Raw genomic sequence first — 23256 nt, forward strand, 5'->3', positions numbered from 1 at the left:
GTACTAAATAACATCTCGTTAAGGTGTGCTGATATAATTAATGAGCCCTACTGTAACCAACTTCACTTAACGTATATTTTCAGATGGCAATCGTACAGTGCAATCTATAAGGCTATACTGGTAATTCATTTATTAAGGATTGACCTAATCAGAGCGAAAATGTTTCACTTGTTCCAGCCTTTTAGTCAATCATCATAAAAGATCCAGATCGCAAAGGTGCCCATTTGTTGATTGTCTCGAATCCATTACTTAACTGAACCAGTTGTAACAGAGTTAAAAATCACACAACACCAGGTTATAGTCCAACAGGTTTAATTGGAAGCACACTAGCTTTCGGAGCAACGCTCCTTCATCAGGTGATAGTCAGTTGTAACAGGGAAACAGTCACCAAGGCTGAACCTCATGTGAGACTCCTTTAACTTAAATCCTGAATTGTAATAATTCCTTCTGCCTTCTGAAAGTTTAAGGCAGTACATTACAAATCACCTTTGCCCTCTGAGTTGATCTTTATCATTGGGTACGTCATGTTCTGCTCCGAAGTCACTCAGCCATTATTTCTACCATATTGTGCCAGCCATTATTAATAACAAGCAATAGTCTTTCAAGTGACTGCTGTAAGGAATGGTGATAGTATTTAAGTGAAATTGATGTTTTTATTTCAGAGAGGAGACTTTATGACATATGAGAAAATAATATATTTTACTTCAAACTTTTACAGAGTTGTGTTGCGGCCTTCTTGGATGTTATCATTGGCGGTCGTACAGTGGAGACTCCTCCTATGTCCTCAGTGAATCTGCTGGAGGGACTAAGTAGGACTGTTGTCTACATGACACACAACCAACTTGTAAACTTGGTAAGCATACATGCTTTGCTTGTTTTTTGCCTTAGTACTGACCCAAGTTATGTGTTGTTCTGGAATGTAATACCTACCCTTTGAACTTCATGTATATTTGCAGACAAGAGGTGGGAGTGGTCAGACTCACACCCTGACCCTGTCTTGAGTGTATTGTACATTTCGCACTTTGTCTTTTAAAAATAGTGTCTAACTTCCTTCATAAATTTGTGGACAATATAACACGACTTTTGCAGTTGAGTGGTGCCTCACTTGTTATAAAACATGAAAGTTGATTTTTTTTTGCTCTATATCTGATGCTATGTTGATTCAGTGATGCTCAAAAGTAGGTAATTGTTCACAAATACTCATGTTTGTTCCATTGATTTTCCTCAACTGCTTTAATTCCATTACTGAGAGTTCATGTGGCCAATTGATTCCTTGGTTGGTAGACTAAATATGTGACTTAAAGATTTATTGTTAAATAAAAGACATTCTTGCCCATCAAAGATCTGTCTCAAATTTAGTAAACTTGCATTATTATATCAATTTTAAATGCTTCCATACCTGTATTGTTCATCTTCACATTGCAGTTCTCTAATTTCTGTGCTTTTTTCCCTTCCATACTTGTCCTGATGCCACTCAGTTAAGAGGGCAAATACATGCCATATTTTCTACTTGCCAGGAGTGCTTCTTACAGTGATACAGGGAGTTAGCCAGTTGTTGACTTGGGCATGTCACTTTGCTTGATTTTTTTTTTAATGTGCTGAAAGAATTGCAGTCAATTTAAATGATCACTGGATATGGGTTGGATCTGTTGTTCAGCATCCATTTCTGCTTAATACCTGAAAGTAATTTCCCTTTATCTGTGTTTTCCCGTTGGGAAAAATTTTGCTCAAGTACTGACATTTTTTACATCACAATCCAGACTTCAAATTCCTTGTTAAGCTTTAATGTTAAGATGAAACTTCCTTTTAGTAATTATTTCTTTTCAATGTGACCAGCATCAAAGATTCTACCAATTGCTGCATTAATTAGATATGTTTATGCATTATCATTTCTTGTTCTTATTACTTCAATATGCAAAAAAATTGAACATAGAATTATAAAGCAGGAGATGAAACTTTAATCTGGGTATTTTAACTATAAGTAATGATTTCCACTGCTCTGTATTAAGAAGTTTGGCATTCAGTTAATTTCAGAGCAAGTGTGTTGCAGGCAGCTATAGTTAGTACTACCACATTGAAGTTTAGTAACCGAGAGCAGACAGGAAGTTCAGATGAATAGTTTTTAAATGTTTAAAAGAGGATACCTGCAGGTCTGGAGATGCTATATAAACATGAAGCAGAAAGGAATGGAAGTTTGTTGAGTGGGTTAGATGGAAACTAGTGGGTAGAGGCATATTTTGATTATAAATACTATTGCGAACTACTTGGGCTGAATAACTTGTTTTTTGTGCTGTAGGTTCTAAATTGTGCTTGCCAACAGTTTTAAGTAGAAAGATTACACATATCATCCTCTTAAAATAAGTTTAGAAGTAAGAATCAATTGAGAACATAAGAACAGGAATATGCAATTTAGCCTTTCAAACTGTTCTGTCATTCATACAGATAATGGCCAATCTTTGATCTATACTTTTCCTCATAGCCCTGAATACTTTCGCCTAATGTAAATCTGTCAGTCTCAGAATTAAAATCAAAAGTTGACTCCGTATCACTATCATCTATGAAAGAGAGTTCAAAACATCTGAGATTTTTGGTAACTTGCTTCTGAAAGACCTGTGTATAGTTTTTAACTAATACTGTTTCATTCTGTGTTTCTCAACAAGGTTAACTAATTATTTATCTAACCTCTTCCTCTTAATATCATGGAAAGTTGATCAAATTAATCCTTAATCTTGTAATTTCCAAGGATTAAAGTGATGATCTGTGTAATTTCTCCAAATCATTCAATCTTGAGGTCCAGATATCATTCTAGTAAATCGACTGGGCGCTCCTCCAAGACAAATAGACCTTCCTTAAGAGATGGACTGAACTTTGTACTCCAAGTATGACCTCACTAGGGCCTTATACTGCTATAGTGTGATTTACAGTCCTTTGTATTCAAGTCCTCCAAACATTTTCACCTTTTGCAAATAGATTTCTACATCTCTTTGAACCTCCCTTGCTGCTCGCTTTTAGATTTAGAAAGTTGTTGATCTATGTTCATTAGGTACAAACTTGGTGACATTGCATTTGGCTGCAATGAGATCCAAATGCCACTGATTTAATTACTTGCGGTGTTGTCAGATGTTGCCAGACCATTTGAAGTGATAGCCAATCATATCCAGCACACTCTTGAAGAGAAAATTATTACACGGATGTGACCAGTTGAGTTATTTCTGGGTTTATCCCGTTGTCATTTTATAGTTGGTAGAAGATGAGAATACGTTGTTGTCTTTTACCTTTGATTCTAGTCTGAAACTAATGTAGCACAAGCCTTAAACAGAAATAAATTTGGCCAAGGTGAAAAGGATAAAGCAAAAAACATTCCTGTAAACTTTACAATCTTTGTAATCTTTTCTCAATCAGCAATAATCACTGAAGCTTGTTGCAATTTGGTGAATCTTAATAGGCTTGCAATAAATGTAATAGTTATTTTTATTAATTAAAACTAAACTTATTTTTCAAAGGTTAATTTTGCACGACATGTAAAGTCAAGGGACCTGCTAAGAGAAGAGGACAAGATGGCTCTGGAGAATCTTATCATTAATCTTCCTCAACCCAGAGCAGGGAAGAGCAATAGCCTTGAGCTGACTCCCTCCAGCACACCCCAGCTATCCCCTGCAACTACTCCAGCCAACAAAAAAAATAGACTTCAAATAGGTACGAGATGCAGCTGTTTTACTTGAACCTATGAGGAGTGTAGCTTTAATTTTGCAATGCAATATGTCAAATATTGTTTAGGTACATTGATTAAGTATTCTGGATATATACGTTTGTGCTTTGTACCAGAATTTTGCAGAATACTTATTTTTTGCTCGTAAGATTAAAAGTGTTGCTTATGAAAGTGAAAAGAATGTTAAGTTCCTCATGATTTGGAGACTAAAACAATAAAAGTGGAGATTTGAGGATGTTGTCAGAAATTATCTTTTGCAACTACGAAGAAAGATTGGATAGATATGTCTTGTTTACTTTGGAACAGAATAGCCCAAAGAATGATTTGCTTAAGCTGTGTAAAATTAGGGGCCTAAATAAAGTGGATAGAAAACCCCAAGAATGGATCAGTAACCAAGGGACATATTTTTCAAGTGGTTACTACAAGATTGTAGGGAAATGAATAATATTTTTAGATAAAGAGAAATGGGAATCCAGAACTCCACCTGAAGTGTGGCACTGGTCGAATGCCTCATTTAAAAAAAAAACACTTGTGTATGACATTTGAAGTACGTACCTACAAAGTTTGAAGATTTGGGTTAGATTAGATATCACTTTTTTCATCGTTTAATTTATAATAAGTCAGAAGGGTGATTCCTGCACCCCGTGTTTTTCTTCAGTTATGCAACAGGACATAGTGTACTTAACTGGAGGCAACTTTGGGATTTCTGTACCAATTGCTCCAAACATCAGCCTTGTTTGTGTTTGGTTTTGATACTAGTGTCTGGTTCTTGATACATAAGTGCCACGTTCTTGATACATAAGTGTTACATATCTTTGAAACCTCCACTTATAATTTAGACGTTTTCAATTGAAAAAAATGACAAAGATCTGCTTATAAATCAAGACTTCAAATATATGATTATCCTTTGGGTGCAGGTTTCTTGTTTAATGTTACCACACAATGTGGTGTGTATTGACTAGCAACGCTTTGCTTTTAGATAATACATTGAACAAATTTGCAAATTTATGTTCTCGTTCATTCATTTCAATGTAAATGGTTTAGTTGTAAAGCTGGAGGACGTGCTCACCTGGGCTGTGTAGCATGTCCATCACTAAGAAATGTATCGTTATTGTTTCTTGATGAATAAGAATCCTTTCTGCATTCACATATTCAAAGATGTTTAGGAGCAAGCAAATTGCCTTTGGAGCATTTTCTTCATGTTATCATGCTTTTTACTGGTTGCCAGGGACTGTATTTAACTGTTTCCATCATGAAATCACTTAACATACGTTCTCCTTACCATAAGTAAATTTGTTTGCTTATCTTGCACACTTCTAATAATGACTCAGTATGACTTTTAGTGGGTGTATTTATAAACAAGATTTCTTGGTCACTTGTGTTTTCTTTAAATAGTTGCTTTCTGTTAAGATTTCTACTCTCCTTTTAATAACACTGATTTGTATAGGGGTGTGGTTGCATGGTTGCTGTCCAACTCCTTCGCAAAATGGCCATATGTCATGTGGTTCTTTTTGAGAGGGCAACCCAGCTAAACTTGATTTTTGCCCATCCCTTTTTCAAATATTTCATTCTTTGGGATGTGAGCAGAACTGGGAAGGTTAGCATTTGCTGCCCCCTCTCATTGTCCTGATGATGCCTTGAGAGAACAATTAAGAGGGAACTAAATTTGTGTGTGATTGGTGACTTAATGAAGGCAAGTAAGGATAATGGGTTAATTTTAGCAAGTTCTGTTCTAACACTTAATAATAAACATGTTTCTCTTAATGATTTCAAATTCTCAAAGCAGCAGGTCTTTTTATTTTCCTTGGCAAATAGCCTGACGAATTTCAAACTTATTCTTGATCGGTGTACTAATATAATCACCATACAATTGTCCCATTAGTTTCCAGCAAGCTGAGGAACAATGATACAATCTAACTTCCCCATATGGTGATGCAACGATCAGGTCAATGATGGTTTTCCCGTTGCTGATCGGAGCAAAAACACATGGATCAGGCCTGTTCTTAAACAAAACCAGAAATTGCTGAAGAAAGTCAGCAGGTCTGGCAGCAGTAGAGGAAAAGTAGAGTCAACATTTCAAGATCAGTGACCTTCCTTCAGTCCTGTTCTTGTTTTATTGATGAATTGATCACTGTTTTTTAACAATTTTTATTTTCAGTTCTCCCTCAAATCCTATTATTGTCAGCTGAAACTATAAATTTTAATGTCTGTTTCATTTTGCCCTGTTTCTAATCCAGTTTCGTTCAATATGATGCAGAGCTTCCATTCATGCATCAAATTAAAACAAAGCATCAGACCTTAGATTTGCAACTTTCAAATGATTAGCAATGTAATGTTTTAGTCTAGTTTTTTCCTGTTCATAATATGCCAACTGAAATCAATGTGAAGAAAACTAATTTAGCTTTTTCATCTTTAAATGTTTGACATTTCTACTTAGAACTTCAATCAAACAGAATATTTCTTGGCAGCATCACAACTGCTTTGCGTATGCTGACAAAATAATGTGTAACTGAAAGTAAAACAAATCCAATCCCCTCTTCTTCCTGGAGACTTTGTCAGAATTGCTTTAACTCATTTGCTAGGAACAATGTAATTCATGTGATATTCATTTCGTGAAACAAAACTCCTTCCTTATGCTTGTTATGCATGCTGAGTTGTTGGCTGAATCCAGCATTCACAAATTGCAGCTGATTTTCTAACATTTCCTGCATGATCAGTGCTTGTTTATATTTTGAGTGCATCCTGCCAAGTCTGACAATTGCAATCATACCACTTTTAATAATATGTGAAGAAAAAAGCTTCCTTTTTATTTTTCTTTGATTTGGCAAACAGCCTTGTGCTAATTATGTCCCGTTTTGACTGGGATATCCTCACAAATCGATGCAAGTTAGACGTGATGTTGCAGATGAACCTTTAAATACTGTTTGAAAAAAGTTTGGATCAGGACATGCTCTGAATTTTGTCTATTGGAAACGTTGACTTTATTCTTGATATTTGTTGGCTATTGATTATGTTTTGATGAAGAGGAGCATATAAATATACTAAAAAGTAGTGGCTATGAATTTTAATTTAGTTAATTAACATTTTGGTTTCCCTTTCTTTTAATGCTGCATTCACTCAGGACAACAATTAGCAGCCATTACTGCTTGGGATACTTCAGCTACAAATCTGACTGCTCACATTCCCCTTGTTACTCCATTTGGTGGGTAACTCCTTCATGCAAAGAGGCTTCCAGAAATGCTAGAATACTGTCAAGATCTTGAACATATTATATAGTCTACTGGAATTACTAAAGGGCATTTTGAGTGTCTTGTATTCTGGGTGCTTTTCAGTTGTGACCACTGCATAGAAAACTGATCTGTTTATGAGATGCAATGAAAAATAGTGTAAAAATTTTGGCAAAATACTTGTTAAAATCAGTTCAAATTCCATGAAATTTGGAGATAGGTTTAAGCTGGGAAAAGAAGAAAATGTTCGGAGTTGATTGCACTGGAGGAGATTGCAAAGGAGATTTGCCAGGATATCACCTGGGATGGAGCATTTCAACCAGAAAGTGAGGCTGAATAAGTGAGGTACCTGAAGGGTCAGTAACAAGGGGGGAAGGAGGGCATAATTTTAAAGATAAGCCAAGAGTTTTAGAGCGGATTTAAGGAAAAACATGTTCACCCAGAGGGTGGTGGGAGTCTTGAATATACTGTCTGGAAGAGGAGTCATAGAGCATGGGGAAACAGACTCTTTGGTCCAACCAGTCCATGCCAACCATAATACTAAACTAAACCAGTCCCACCTGCCTGTGCTTTGCCCATATCCCACCAAACATTTCTCATTTGTGTACTAATTCAAGTGTCTTTAAAACATTGTAACTGTACCTGCATCCACCACTATTTCTTGAGATAGGAAACCTCACTACCTTTAAAAAATACTTCAGTGATCACTTGAAGTGTCATAACATTCAAGGCTATGGGCCTTTGTGGGAAAATGGGGACTAGTGTAGCTGATGGTAGTGTATTTTTGGTGCAGTCTTAATGGGTTGAAGGGCCACTTTTTGTACTATATGATTTGAGGTTTCTGTTTTATCTATAACAAACAATGACTTTATCACTGGTCTTTGTTGGCTATCGATTGCATTTAGATGAAAAAAGAAAGTGTAAACGTAATTAAGCAGTGGCTATGATTTTTAATCGACGTAATTAACATGCATTTGGTTTCCTTTCTTTTAAAGCTGCATACACTCAGGACAATAATTAGCAACAATTTCAGACATTATTGACATCCATTTAATAAATATTTTCATTAAGTGTTGCCAAGCCAGTTTTGAAGAAACATCAAAATGGTTGACTTAGTCTATAAAATTACATTGAATATTTCAAGTGATGCATCTAAATACCAATCTGATTTTGTAAAGTATGGATATTTAAGTGTGCTAGGATCATGGGAGGAGTGGTCCGTGAGGTGACCTCAATGAAGTCAGCCCATCAACAAAAGATGATGCCCGGGAATTGGCAGCTTTGTCATTGGCTGGGTCCTGCGGTAGGGCATCATGGCAACATTGAGGTGGGCTATGGTGAGAGACTTAATTGTGTCTGGCGCAGGCGGTTGCAGAGGTCAATCGGCCCAGCAGCAAAAGATGGTGCCTGAGCATCAATGACTTCGACATTAGTTGGGTCTGCCGTAATGGAGGCAAGGCAGTGGTGGTTCTGAGCTGGCTCACAACTTGAACATAGATGGACTTTTCTCTTTTTAAGCTATATCTTTTCATATTTCCCTGTTTCTTAAACAATGAAAATTGAGCTGTATTGTCGTGACAATTGAAAGTTTTTCACTGTAAAGTACATGTAACAAAATCATTGATTCATTTTATTCAGTCAATCTACTGTGCAGAACTTGAATGACACTTGTGATCCACCTACATCTGCCAATTTTAGGCTGAGACAATGCTGATGAAGGAAATTCTCGTGATCACATTTTGGAACCCACCCCAACTCCCTAGCTTAAGTGTTAATGTTATCCTAATTGATAGTTATGTTATGACACTGGGTAAATCCTCCTAATTAAACCAACATCACAGAAAAGCTCACTTCGCCTCGTAATCTGCTAAAGTAGGAGTGACTGAGGACTACCCCAAATTCCATTATTTAAAGAAAAAATAACAATTTTATCCTTTAATTCCAAAAGTGAACATAAACAACAACTATTTACAACTCTGAGCCTTCTATGTCTGAAAGATTTGTTATCGACCTCCCACTCTATAACAATATACTGGTCTGATAAAACCCCTATTAAATTTACAGCAAATCAATTTTCAAAACCAGACAGCAGTGTCAGTCCTCCTCTGTTAATCTCCTTGGGTCTGTTGTACAAATTTTTCATGTGACAAAGGTAGCTTTTAGAGAGAGGGTTGCGGGCCGTCTGTTGATGGCAGAAGGTGCTCTTTCTCTGGCTAGCTGTCCAAAATGCCTGCTCGTTATACCCCAAAATGTTGGATCGTCTCATTGGTTTGATGTTGTCAAAACAATAAAATTGATCTTTGTTTTGGTTTTTGTGTCTTGGGTCATAATGTAAACTGGTTAAATTCAGACTGCTGTGAAAAGAGCTCCTGTATCTAAGTTACAGCTCAAATGCTACATCTTCAAATTGTCCAATACACTTTGTGCCTGACAGGTGCATGCCATCTTTCACTCTTTCTTAAAGGTACAGTGCACTCCTTCAATTTCATAACCAATTGAAGTCCCAGTAATAGCACTTGATTATTCTTGCAGATGTGGGATTTCTATCTGTCTGACAAATAGGACTATGGATTAACCTCGAGTAGTCTGATTTTCTTCTGAATTGTCACTGGATAAACTCTGTCTTTGTCTTTGTCTCTTTCAGTCTCTTTCCAACACTGCAATTTCTTGTACTGATCTATATTGTTAACCTACCTATCTTCCTTTATTCCTTCTCAGTCGTCTCTGCAGACTTGGCATTCTTATATGCCAAGTGTCCAGTGCTCTCCAGTTTTAAGTTAGACTTCCCTTATTGCCATTACTTTGTATTCCCACATTGATAATTATGTCTGTAGCTCACAAACATTCACTACACTACTTACCTAAGTATTTTGTAATCTTGTCGTTGTTTGTCTTTATTCATCCATTCCTTTTCTAATATGTCACTCCCTTCTGTACTGTCCAACACTTCCACCTAATGCACCTTATTTTTTGCCTACTTCTATATGCTGATCTCCATCTACAGTCAAGTTAGTTCAAATTCTCCCAGAAGCACAAGGAAACCTCCTCTCGAGGGGGGACATTTGTGCACAAGGTTGTCTAAAAGACATGATGTCCTTCACCTACCTATGCAAAATAAAATCATCAGTCAAACAGTTGGTCTCAAAGAAGATGCTTTTATATTGAGTAAATGTTTTTTTGCTGAGAATGCAAGAATTCAAGCTTTGAAATTTATTATCCATTCCAAATCTACCCAAGAGCTGATTGTGAACAATATCTTTGAAGCACCAGTGTCTTGGCACTCCATTGCTACTAGCCTTCTTGCCTATCTGTGATGTGTTGCTGGAAAAGCACAGCAGGTCAGGCAGCATCCGAGGAGCAGAATGGCTCCAGCCTGAAATGTCGATTTTCCTGCTCCTTGGATGCTTTTCCAGCAACACACACTCCACTCTGATCTCCAGCAACTGCAGACCTCACTGTCTCCTATCTGTGATGTGCCTAGTTGAGTGATAGTTATTTACATTGAGGTTTTTGTATTTACTTTCTATTATGTGCAATTTTTTTTAAAGTGGAGCTTAGCTCTGTTAAATCATCTGTATTCTTAGTAATTTGAATAAGTTGAGACTTGAGCTGATTGGTTGCTAATTTATTTTGCAGCTGGAAGGAATAGGGGCCGGACAAATGAAGCAAAAGAGCAACACTTCGACCATGAAAGTTCAAGCCAGGAGCCTTTGCAGGAGGTCCATCCTGAAGAAGTATTGGTTATTTCACTGGGCATTACCTCTCAGATGTCACCTGGCATGATGTCAGAAAATGAGGTACAACAGTTTATTTTAAAAATTCGTTAATGGGATGTGGACATCGCTGGCTAGGCTGGCATTTGTTACCCAATACTTGTTGCCCTAGAGAAAACGGTAGTGGGCTGCCACCTTGACTTGCTGTAATCAATGGGATTCAGTGACATTCACAGTGCTGCTTTGAAAAAGGATTTGCAGAATTTTGACCGAGTGACTGTGAAGGAATAGTGATATAGTTCCAAGTCAGGTTGGAGAGTGGCTTTCAGGTGATGATGGTCCTATGCTTCTGCCTTTTCTCTCCCAGATGGTTGAGACTAAGGGTGTGGAAGGTGATGTCTGAGGAGCTTTGAGTTACTGTGATGAATCTTGCAAATGGTATACACCACTGTTCCTGTGTGGTGTTGATGAAGAGAGTGAATGTTCATGGTGATGGCTTGGGTTCCAGTCAAATAGGAAGCATCCTGATTGATGTTGGTGATGCACTCGTCCAGACAAGTGGCCAATACTCTATCAAACTCATTACTTGTGTTTGATGGATGGCACTGCAGAAACAGAAAATGTTACATGGCATGGAATTCTTAATCTCTGACCTGCATTTGTAGCCACAGTACATACTTGGCTGTTCCAGTTCCATTTCTGGTGAATGGCAAAATCCAGAATGTAGATAATGGGGGATTCAGGATGGTCATGCCATTGAGCGTCAAGGAATGATGATTAGATTCTGATCTGTTGGACATGATGTGGCGGTGCCTGTGTTGGACTGGGGTGGACAAACTTAAAAATCACACAACCCCAGGTGATAGTCCAACGGTTTATTTGGAAGCGCTAGCTTTCAGAGTGCTGCTCCTTCATCGGGTAGTTGTTGAGCAGAACCATAAGACACAGAACTTATAGCAAAAGATTAGTGTCGTGCAACTGAAATGATGTATTGAACAAACCTAGATTGCTGTTAAGTCTTTCATCTTTTAGAATGGGTTGCAGGTTTCGGTTCATTAATAAATAAATCCCAGAACTACTTTAAATTTATAGCTCAGGTTGAGGGTCTGGATGCAGGTTGTTTGCTGAGCTGGAAGATTTGTTTTTCAGACGTTTCTTCACCATACTAGGTATCATCTTCAGTGATGAAACGTCTGAAAATGAACCTTCCAGTTCAGCGAGCAAACTGACATCCTGAGAAGGAGATGTTGAGTTTGTGTGGATTAATATTGTATATTGGGAAGTTTGGTTGCAAAAATGTAATGGTCAAAAGTTTTGAGAAATGTCTCTGCCTTCTGAAATTTCAAGAAATAAACTTTGACTATATTTTTAATTCTGAGTTATCATAGCCTCAGATACTCCTATTCAGCAGGAGGCCTTCGGAACCATTATTGACAAAAGCAGAAAATTAATTATTTTAAAATTATTTTCCCTGACCTATTTGATTTATTAGTATTGTGATGTAAATAAGAACAGCAACCGGTATTTAAAGGTATGCTGCCTGACAACCTTGGAGAATGCAAAAGATGAGGAATTTGTCATGAACAGCTGAGACTGGAAGGATTAAATAAAGGTTGTGATGAGGAGCTGCTGAAATATGGGTCATTTCATGGATGCAGTAGATTATGTAATTCACAAGTTGATAATGTAAAGTAAACTTAACTGTACATAAATAGGACCTAGAAATATAATGTTTGAAGTTTCAAAAAAAAAAATGCTAGTAATAGTACCTGGGGTTCTTTGTTACTTAAGGTAGATTGTTTTCTCATGAGTTGTCATTAAGCTTTGTGCGTGGGAAATCATGTCTCTCGAACTTGATTGAGTTTTTTGAAAACGTAACAAAGAGGATTGATGAGGGCAGAGTGGTGGACATGATCTATATGGACTTCAGTTAGGCGTTTAACAAAGTTCCCCCTGGGAGACTGGTTAGCAAGGTTAGATCTCATGAAATACAAGGAGAACTAGCCATTTTGGATACTGAGGTGGCTTAAAGGTAGAAGACAGAGGGTGGTGGAGGAAGGTTGTTTTTCAGACTGGAGGTCTGTGACCAGTGGAGTGCTACAAGGATCCGTGCTGGGTCTGCTACTTTTTGTCTTTTATATAAATGATTTGGATGTGAGTATAAGAGGTATAGTTAGTAAGTTTACAGATGACACCAAAACTGGGGTAGTGTTAGTGGACAGCGAAGAAGGTTATCTCAGATTACAAAGGGATCTTGATTAGATGGGCCACTAGGCTGAGGAGTGGTAGATGGAGTTTAATTTAGAAAAATGCAAGATGCTGCATTTTGGGAAAGCAAGTCTTAGCAGGACTTATACACTTAATGGTAAGGTCCTAGGGAGTGTTGCTGAACGAAGAGGCCTTAGAGTGCAGGTTCACAGCTCCTTGAAAATAAAGTCGCAGGAAGGTAGCATAGTGAAGGCGGTGTTTAGTATGCTTTCCTTTATTGGTCAGAGTGTTGAGTATAGGAGTTGGGAGGTCATGTTGCAGCTGTATAGGCCACTTTTGGAATATTGCATGCAATTCTGGTCTCTTTCCTATAGGAATGATGTTGTGAAACTTGAAAAAGTTCAGAAAAGATTTACAAGAATGTTGCAAGGGTTGGAGGATTTGAACTGTCGAGAGAGGCTGAACAGGCTGGGGCTGTTTTCCCTGGGGCATTGAAGGCTGAGGGGTAACCTCCAGGTTTATAAAATTATGGGGGACAGCCTTTTCCCGGGGGTGGGGGAGTCCAGAACTAGAGGGCATAGGTCTAGGGTGAGAGAGGAAGGATATGAGATACCTAAGGGGCAACTTTTCTCCAGTAGAGGGTGGTTCGTGTATGGAATGAGCTGTCAGAGGAAGTGGTGGAGGCTGGTAAACTTAACATTTAAAAAGCACCTGGATGGGTATATGCATAGGAAGGGTTTAGAGGGATATGGGCCAAGTGCTGGCAGGAGGGACTAGATTGGGTTGGGATATCTGGTCGGCATGGCTGAGTTGGACCGAAGGGTCTGTTTCCATGCTGTACGTCTCTGTGACTCATGACTCTTTGTTTCTGAAGAAATAAGCATTGGAAGATAAAATTGAAAGCTAATCCCGGGCTGCTTGTTCATATCCTATTAGCTCATTACAAATGGAAATAGTTGATTTTGGGGATTGCTTGCTTGTCTATCATCTAAGCTAATAAACTTGTGGATTAGACAACTAAAAGAGAAAAGAGATTTGATACTCTGAAGTATGTCACATCACCTTTAGTATCTTAGAGGGTTTGATTTTAAAAGTCCAGTTATGCTTCAAGAATTGATACACAATTTGAATTGTTCAAAATTATTTTGACTGCACAAATTGCAAAGTTGTCAGAATGTAAAGCTAACTTTCTAATTATAGTAAAAACACCTGTGCTTTCTCACAAATCATTTCAAGACAAATGATACATTAGTGATCAATGAGAAGCAGAGCTGCATCAGTTAATTCCAAAACTAGAGATGTGCGATTCTTCTTTATTTTGTACCTATTATTCCTTGAACCGAGGCAAAACAAATTTCTGCAGATTTGAGGCTGGCATGATGCGAGAGGTTAAACAAAGCCTGTGACACTAATAATTTTTGCTGACCATTTTCAAAGTTTGATTTTTTTTAAAGTCAGAATAGACATCAAGTCCACTTCAACATCCAACAATCTGATCTATGCACAGCCCATGACTGAGTATATTGACGTTGTTTGTGTAGTTTTTTTTACCCGCAACTGTAGTGTCCTTATCCCCATCAAATTCTGTTATTGTAGTTCCACCTTCAAACTTGCATGTGCTTCTCAACTTTGTATGTCAAAAAAAAGTGTTACATATGCATTGATTGATTGATGCAGACAAAATTGCAGACTGTTCAATTTGTGGACTGAGTGGAAGATGCTATTTGCACCACCTAGTGGCCGTTTTGTTAACATCTTTTTGAATTTCCTTTACAGCAAAGAATCAGCATGGAAGGATATGAAATAGTTTGGGCTGAAAAATTCTTCCAGTTATATAACTGCTTGTCTGAAATTATATCAGTTACTCTTACATGAACTCTCATGTTTTGCTATCTCGTCATAAAATTATTTGTTCGACATAGGTAACAACGGCAAAAAGATAATAATTTATTGAAACTTTTTTTAACCAGGTTGAACATTCAATTTAATTTGTTTTCTTCCATGAGTTTTAATATTCATGTGAATGAACCTGTTTATATTGAGTCTTTCAAATCTTCAGAGTATCCAAATGCCTTTGTCCCATTAAGTATTCATTGTACCTCAGGCAGTTGTGATAGCTAATTTGGGAATATGGTCGTGGCATCTTTTAAATTTTTTATCAAGCTGTTTGACATATTATGACACCCCTTCATGGTCATCACATCCTAAAGTGAGATTTGAACCTGGATCTTCTGGCCCAGAGATAGAGGTACTGTCACTACACCACAAGACCCTCACTGATTTTTGTGTTTATAAGCGATTTCAGATGATTACAGACAGTCTAAGTGCTACCAGCATGAAAAATGTGGTAATATAACTGTGTTCTCTAGTCAGTTGACAATCCCAAACCAATATAGTTGCTACAATAGTATCGAAGAGGTTTAGATTTGATTAATTAAGTGATCGGTTTATCTATCATAAAATTCATAGCTATTGTAAGGTAATTCAAATATAATGTATTGTGCTTCAAAATAATTAAATCATCAGTGATTTAAATTTAAATATGAGCTTTGTGCTGAAAATATTAAGTTATCCAATTTATAAGCAAATAACATTAAAAGAATATTTCCACAAAAGAATGCCAAATCATAGCTTTTTTAAATGCTTCTTGCCTCATATATTTATTTTGTTCAGGTGTTGAGCATGCAGCTTGCTGAAAGTGGGCAGGGAGAAGTGCCTGCAGACGATGGAAAACTGCATGGCAAACCAGATAAAACTCTGCGTTTTTCCCTCTGTAGTGATAATCTGGAGGGAATATCAGAAGGTGAGACTTTTCTTGGATTAGTTAAATACTGAGTTCCATTACCCTAGACCTTGCTGGGATTAGTTCCCTTTTGCTTCACTTGTAAAAAATTTTCTTCTCCTCTTGAAATCCTGAATGATTTTGCCTCAACGTATCTCAGCTTCCTCCACCCTCGGTTCTTGCCTTCCAGCAATTGTGTCACTCTGAAATTGAATTCTTTGGTGTGTACTCTCTCTTGGCTTGCCGTTTGTGGCACAGCTTTCTATTACTAATTCTTAAGTTCACAATTTTGTTCTAAGCTCTTCCTTAGTTGCCCTGCTGTCACATTATAAGAATTTCATCAAAACTTAGCTTTTTGTTTGAATCTTTTCGTAAAACTGGTCAGCCATCTAAGGTTTTTCTATCTCTTTAAATTTGTATTTATCATATATTTTAAATTAGCTGTCAATATTTCCACCAAACAGGACCTTCAAACCGCTCAAATTCTGTATCCTCACTCGACCTGGAAGGAGAATCAGTCTCTGAACTTGGAGCAGGACCTTCTGGAAGTAATGGTGTTGAAGCTTTGCAGCTTTTGGAACATGAACAAGGTAAGTCAAACAGAATGGTAACAAAGCACTTTGAAAGCTCAGTCAACCAAACAGTTGTAAATCAATGATTTATTTAATCTTGATTCCCTAGTTGCTTGCACAGTATTCTACTAAGAATATAGAATGGTACAGCACTGGAATAGGCCCTTCAACTCATCGTATCTGTGCTAATCATGATGCCATGGTCTATGGTCTGTGTCCCTCTATTACCTGCTTGTTCATTTGTCTGTCTAATTGCCTGTTTAACATTGCTACTGTATCTGCTTCGACCAAACCTTCCCCACACCCCTGCAGCATGTTGCAGACACCTACCATTCTGCATAATAAGACTTGCCTCACACATACCCTTTTAAACTTTCCCATCTCATCTTAAACCTATTTCCCCTGATATTCGACATGTCTACCCTGGGAAAAGGACTCTGACTATTCACCCTCTCCATGTTTCTCTCAATTTTTTAATATATCTCTATCAGGTCACCCCCAACCTTTGACAAAAACAAACTTTGACCAACTTCTTCTTACAGCTAGTAGACTCCAATCCAGGCGACATCATGCTAAACCTCTTTTGCATCCTCTCCAAAGTCTCCACATCGTTACTGTTGTGTGGCAACCAGAACTGCACACAGTTCTCCAATGTTTTATACAACTTCAACTTGATTTGTTTATACTCAATGCCCTGACTAATGAAGACAGGTATGCCGTATACCACCTTTAACACCTTGTGTTGCTATTTTGAAGGAGTCATGGATTTACATGCCATGATCCCTCTGTATAATCAATGCTCATTAGGATCCTGTTGTTTACTGTTTACTTTCCTCTTGCATTTGACCTTCCAAGACACATCATCTCACAATTGTCTGTATTAAATCCACTCAACTTCCCAGTAGATCATTATCTTGCTATATCCTTTGACAATCTTAATCGCTGTTCACAGCTCGGTCAATTTTCATGTTGTCTGCGAAATCAGATTGTCTGCATTTTCATTCTATATATATTAAACAACACCGGTCCCAGCACTGATCCTTGCCGAACATCACTGGTCACAGACCTCCAGTCAGGAAAGCTAACTTCTATAACCAAGTCAATTTTATGTTCAACTTAACAACTCACTGTGGATCCCATAAGACTCAATCTTTTCATAGTAGGGGCCTTGTCAAATGTTTTACTAAAGTTCACACAGCATCCACTGTCCTACCCTCATCAATCATCCTCATCACTTCCTCTAAAAACTTGATCACATTTGTAAGACAAGACCTCTCCCCCACACAGCCAGGCTGACTATCCCAAATGAGTAAATCCTGTCACTAAGAACCTTCTCCAACAATTTCCCTGCCACTGATGTAGGGTTCACCGCTGTATAATTTCCTGGATTATTCATGTTGCCTTCCTTATACGAGCAACATTTATAAAATTTATTCATTTTGAGAGTTGAGGGCATCGCTGGCTGGCCAGCACTTTTGTTGCCCTTGAGAACGTGGTGGTGAGCTGTCGTCTTGATCTGCTGCTGTCCCAAAAGCTAGTAGGGATGGAATTCCAGGATTTTGGTCAAGTGACAGAAGAAACAGCAATACGTTTCCAAGTCAGGATGGTGAGTGGTTTGGAGGGGAACTTGAAGGTGTGAGCGTTCTCAGATATCTACTGCCCTTGTCCTTCTAGATGGAAGTGGTTGTGGGTTTGCAAGGTGCTGCCTGACCCTTGCAGAATCTGAAAATTTCTGCAGTGTGTTTTGTAAATAGTACACTCTGCTGCAACTGAGCTTTAGTGCATGTGTGTGGTTGTAATGTCAATTGAGCAAGCTACTTTTCTCCTGGATGATGTCATTCTTCTTGAGTGAGTTGTTGGGGCACCAGTCGTCCAGACAAGTGGGAAGTAATCCATCCCACTGCTGACATGTGCCTTGTGGATTGTAGACAGGCTGTGGAAAATCGGGAGGTATTAGTCACTTCAGTATTCCTAGCCTCTGACCTGCTCTTGTAGTCACTGTGTTTATCTGGTGAGTCTTGTTGAGTTTCTGGTCAATGATAACACCGAGGATGGTAATAGTGGGGGAATTTAATGATGGTAACCCCATTGAGTGTCAAAGGATGGTGGTAAGATTATCTCTTATTAGTCATGGTCATAGCCTGGCATTTGTGTTTCATGAGTGTTACTTGCTACATGTCACTCTAAGCCTGGATCTTGTTTAATTTGGACGTAGACTGTTTCGGTATCTGAGGTGTTGTGAATGTTGCTGAACATTGTGCAATCATCGGTGCAAATCCCCATTTTGGACGTTATGATGGAGGGAAGGTCATTGAAGCAGCTGAAGATGATTGGACCCTGGACACTACCCTGAGGAACTCCTGCAGACATGTCCTGGAGCTGAGATGACTGACTTCCAACAACCACGACCAACTTTGTATGTGACAAGTTTGATGCTAACCATGGGAGAGTTTGCCCCCAGATTTCCATTGATTCCAGTTTTGCCAGAGCTCCTTGATGCCACACTCAGTTGAATGCAGCCTTGATATCAAGAGCTGTCACACTCATCTCACCTCTGAAATTCAGCTCTAAACCAAGATTGTAATGGAGTCAGGAGCTGAGTGGTCCTGGTAGAACCCAAACATGGTGTCGCTGAGGAAGGTGTCGCTGAGGAGGTGCTGCTTGATAGCACTGTTGATGACACCATCCATCACTTTTACTGATGATCAAGAGTAGACTAATGGGATGGTAATTGACTTGGATTTGTCCTGCTTTTTGTTTACAGGACATAGCTGGACAATTTTCCACTTTGTTAGCTGGATACCAGTGTTGTAACTGTACTGTAACAGCTTAGCTAGGGGAGTGCAAGTTCTAAAGCACAAGTCTTCAGGGCTATTGCCAGAATGTTGTCAGGGCCTGTAGCTTTTGAAGTATGCAGTCTCTCCAACTGTTTCGTGATATCATGTGAAGTAAATCGAATTGGCTGAAGACTGGTATCTATAATGTTGGGGACCAATGGAGGAGGCAAAAATGGATCACCCACTTGGCACTTCTGGCTGAAGGTGACTGTGAAAGCATCAGTCTTATCTTTCGCACTGATGTGCTAGGCTCTTTCAGCATCGAGGATGGCAATATTTGTGAAACCGCCTCCTTCGGTGAGTTGTTTAATCTTCCACCACTGTTGACCGTTGGATGTGGCAGGACTACAGACCTTAGATTTGATCCGTTAGTTGTGGGATTAGTAAGCTCTGTGTATCACATGCTGCTTCTGCTGTTTGACATGCAAGTTGCCCCACTTGGTGGATTATCCAGGTTGACTCCTCACTTTTCACGTATGCCTGGTACTGCTTCTGGAATGGCTTCCTATGCTATCCATTGAGCCGGGGTTGAGTGGTGGATATGCCAGGTCATGAGGTTTCAAATTCTGCTGCTGTTGATGGCCCACAGTGTCTCGTGGATGCTCAGTCTTGAGTTGTTAGATTTTTCAAAGTCTATCCCATTTAGCACAGTGATCACTTATCACAACACAATGTAGGTTGTCCTCAATGTGAGGATGGAACCTCAACTCCACAAGAACTGTGGTGGTGCCTCTTACCAGTACCATCATGGACAGGTACACCTGCAGCTGACAGATTGGTAAAGATGAGGTCAAGTATATTTTTCCCTCTTGGTTACCTCACTACTTGCCATAGACCTAGTCTAGCAACTATATCCTCGAGGACTCAACCAGCTTAATCAGTAGTACTGCTGCTGAGCCACTCTTGGTGGTTTCCCCCACCAGAGTACATTTTGTACCCTTGTCATCCTACATGCTTCCTGCAAGTGTTGCTCAACACGGAGTACTGACGATTTGTTGGCTGAGGGAGGACAGTACGTGGTAATCTGCAGGAGGTTTCCTCACGCATATTTAACCTGGAACTATGAGACTTCATGGGTCCCGAATAAATGTTGAGGACTTCCAGGGCAATTCCCACCCAACTGTATACCACTGTGCCACCACCTTTGCCGGGTGTGTCCTGCTGGTGGGAAGGGACCATCTTCAGGGCTGGTGGTGATGATGTTGATGTCTGGGACATTGTCTGTAAGGTATGATTCCGGGACTGTGACTATGTCAGGCAGTTGCTTGATAAGTCTGAGAGACAATTGTCCCAGTTTTGGCACTAGCACCCAGATGTTAGTCAGGAAGACTTTGCACGGTCAACAAAGCTGTTTCTGCTGTTGTCTTTTCTAATGCCTAGGTCGATGCCAGGTGATCCATCTTAATTTCTTTGAGAGTTTCTTTAAAAGTCCTACTTGCTACACCATTTCAGAAAGCAATTGAAAGTCAACTACATTACTGAGTCTGGAGTCACATGTAGGCCACACCAGGTAAAATGGCAGATTTCCTTCCCTGAAGGATGGTAGTGAACCAGATGTGTTTTTCTAACAATTGATAATGACTTCACATGGTTATCAGTAGATTCTTAATACCAGATTTTTAAAAAATTTAATTCAAATTCCACCATCTGCCACAGGATTTGATCATTGCCAGAACATTACCTGGGTCTCTGGATTAATAGTCTAGCAATAACACGAATAGGCTATCGCCTTCACAAGAATATTAGCTATTCTCCAGTCTTCTGGGACCTCACCTGTGGCTAAAAAGGATGTAGAGTTCCCTGTTCAGCCCCAACAGTCTCCTCCCTTGACTCCTTCAGTAGCCTGGGAACTTATCTACCTTGATATTTTTCAAAATACCCAGTACCATGTCCTTAATATCAATGTGCCCTAGAATATTGACATAGCCCTCACTAATTATCCAGTGAATTCCGATGCAAAGTGCTCATTAAGGCCTTCACCCACCAAATTCCTCTGCATAAATTCCCCCCTGTCCTTGAGTGGACCTACCCTTTCCCTAGCTACCCTCCTGCCCCTAATATACATATAAATGCCTTGGAATTCTTCATAATCCTACTTATCAAGGACACTTTTTGGCCACAGGGTACTCTGCACTGCTTGCCTGCCTGCCCCTCGTGGCAGTCACCCATCTATATAGCTGAAGCTTCATTGTGGCCATACCCCTGAAGTTCCAATCCACAAAATATTATGCCTCCTATCTGCTGTCAATGAGTCCAACCAATCCATCCGCTTTGAGTGGAGCTGCAGCTGGACATGCTGCTTCCTGGAAACACAGTTGTCAGGGGCATTTGAGGACTTTCTGAAATCCCACATGTCATAGGAGGAGCATGCCACTCTGCTAATTGCCATTACTGCCCCTCTAAGTACTGCAACAGTCCTTGCTCGTCGCCCTCTTCCAACGCTTTCACTCAACCCACATTATTGAGTTTTACATGAATTCTTGCATTTTCTGGGATCACAAACTATAAACCAATGGTATAGATGCTGATGTGGAGATCTTGCAGTACTTCCTATTATATGTTAATTGGGTGTTTGATCAAGTTGTGGGCATGAATGAGGGATGCATGTATCCTACATATAAATGACTGAACTGTTGGTTAGGAGGGATGTGTTTGCAATATGTGTCTCTAAATAAAACCTAGTGTCTGAAGACTGGACTTGTTCCAATCAATATAATACTTTCAATTTCAATCTTAAAGAAGTATGATAGGTTTTGTCAAGTTATGTTGGGTTTATTTTTTGAGCAATTTAGAACTTTGACAAATAACAGCAAAGTGCTGGAGGAACTCCAGATCTACTCCTATCTGTGGAGAAAGAAAGCGTTAACATTTTGAGTCCAATGGTGCTTCCAAAGTTTGTCAGCCCTCTTTGGATGGTGAGCACTCTGTTGTTGAGAAATATTGATTTTGGTTTCAGTGACATCAAAAAAACGTTACCATGATTTGTGTTTGAAACAGTTAAATTGGATGGAGTGGTTTCTTTGGAGATCTGATACTCTGTGGCTTGGTACATGCAGCAGCTTTTGTATATATATATATATATTTACATGGCAGGAAAGGAGGCCTTTGTTGAGAAGTCTGGAGTTTGGTAGTATATTTCCTGAACTTCCCTACCATGTCTATCTGGACTGCTTTTTCAGTTGTCAGTAAATACTTGGGTAAGAAATGAGTGATTTCTTCTTTGGCTGTCTCTGATCTGTGCCCACAGGGTAGAGAATAAATACTTTGTCAGATACAGGTCCATTGCTTAAATTCATTTAATTTCACTTAATTCTTTCTCTTGCACCAGTCCCTCTTGGCAATTGTGGTCTGTAAGTTTGTTTAGTGGGAAAATTGTCTTAACAGCTTGTCACTGTTAAGATTGCATATATACTATTTTTGTTTAATTTGGACTGTTGTTTATGTAATAAATGTGCTCCTGTAAGACTCCTGTTTTGATGCTATGGATCTGAAAGATTGTTTTATTCTTGTCAAAGGTCTTGCGTCTCTTTCAAAAATTGCACAACTGTGCGGTTGTAGTTTCTCCTTGGCTTTGGAATGATCCTAATGGTGCAAACTCTTGGCAAGTGGGAGCCAAGATGTGCATATTTTATTTGCCCATTAATTGCTAAATAATCAAGAGCTGAAAATGTGTTGCTGGAAAAGCGCAGCAGGTCAGGCAGCATCCAAGGAACAGAAGAATCGACGTTTCGGGCATAAGCTCTTCAGGAATTCCGGAAGAAGGCCTTATGCCCGAAATGTCGATTCTCCTGTTCCTTGGATACTGCCTGACCTGCTGCGCTTTTCCAGCAACACATTTTCAGCTCTGATCTCCAGCATCTGCAGTCCTCACTTTCTCCTTAAATAATCAAGAGAGCTTGTGTATAGTGATATCACGACAAGAATAGTTTTCTTTTGAGCCATATCTTTTCGTCTGTTACAACATTAGGGTGTAGAGGACATTTATGTTTTCTGCTCCTGGTCTCTGTCTAATCAACCTGTTCCAAGTTATGATAGCTTGCATTTGGAGCAGATTGAACCTGAAGCTGGTCTTCTGGCTCAGAGGTCGGAACAGTACCACTGCACTGCAAAAGCCCTGGTAGGATGCTTATTTATCTCAGTAAGCTGCTTTATCAACAGTGACATGTACCTCTAGTTCATTATAGTCACATTTGTGGTGTGAATTTCAT

The 23256-nt window shown here is 39.0% G+C and overlaps 1 protein-coding gene across 11 annotated transcripts in view; it reads left to right on the forward strand.

The window, feature by feature from the left end:
- The window catches only part of gapvd1 (GTPase activating protein and VPS9 domains 1), a 144995-nt gene that overhangs the window by 73896 nt on the left and 47843 nt on the right, over positions 1 to 23256 (forward strand). For 8 of the 11 annotated variants that reach the window (XM_043720194.1, XM_043720192.1, XM_043720198.1 and 5 more), the window contains 6 exons: positions 719 to 853; positions 3504 to 3696; positions 6831 to 6911; positions 10573 to 10733; positions 15531 to 15660; positions 16104 to 16229. In XM_043720194.1, the coding sequence (XP_043576129.1) occupies positions 719 to 853; positions 3504 to 3696; positions 6831 to 6911; positions 10573 to 10733; positions 15531 to 15660; positions 16104 to 16229 (826 nt within the window). The remainder of the gene's footprint in view (positions 1 to 718; positions 854 to 3503; positions 3697 to 6830; positions 6912 to 10572; positions 10734 to 15530; positions 15661 to 16103; positions 16230 to 23256) is intronic. The other 3 variants (XM_043720199.1, XM_043720201.1, XM_043720202.1) reach the window with 1 other exon arrangement.

This window comes from Chiloscyllium plagiosum, chromosome 30, assembly GCF_004010195.1.
Source record: "Chiloscyllium plagiosum isolate BGI_BamShark_2017 chromosome 30, ASM401019v2, whole genome shotgun sequence".
NCBI classification, from domain to species: domain Eukaryota; kingdom Metazoa; phylum Chordata; class Chondrichthyes; order Orectolobiformes; family Hemiscylliidae; genus Chiloscyllium; species Chiloscyllium plagiosum.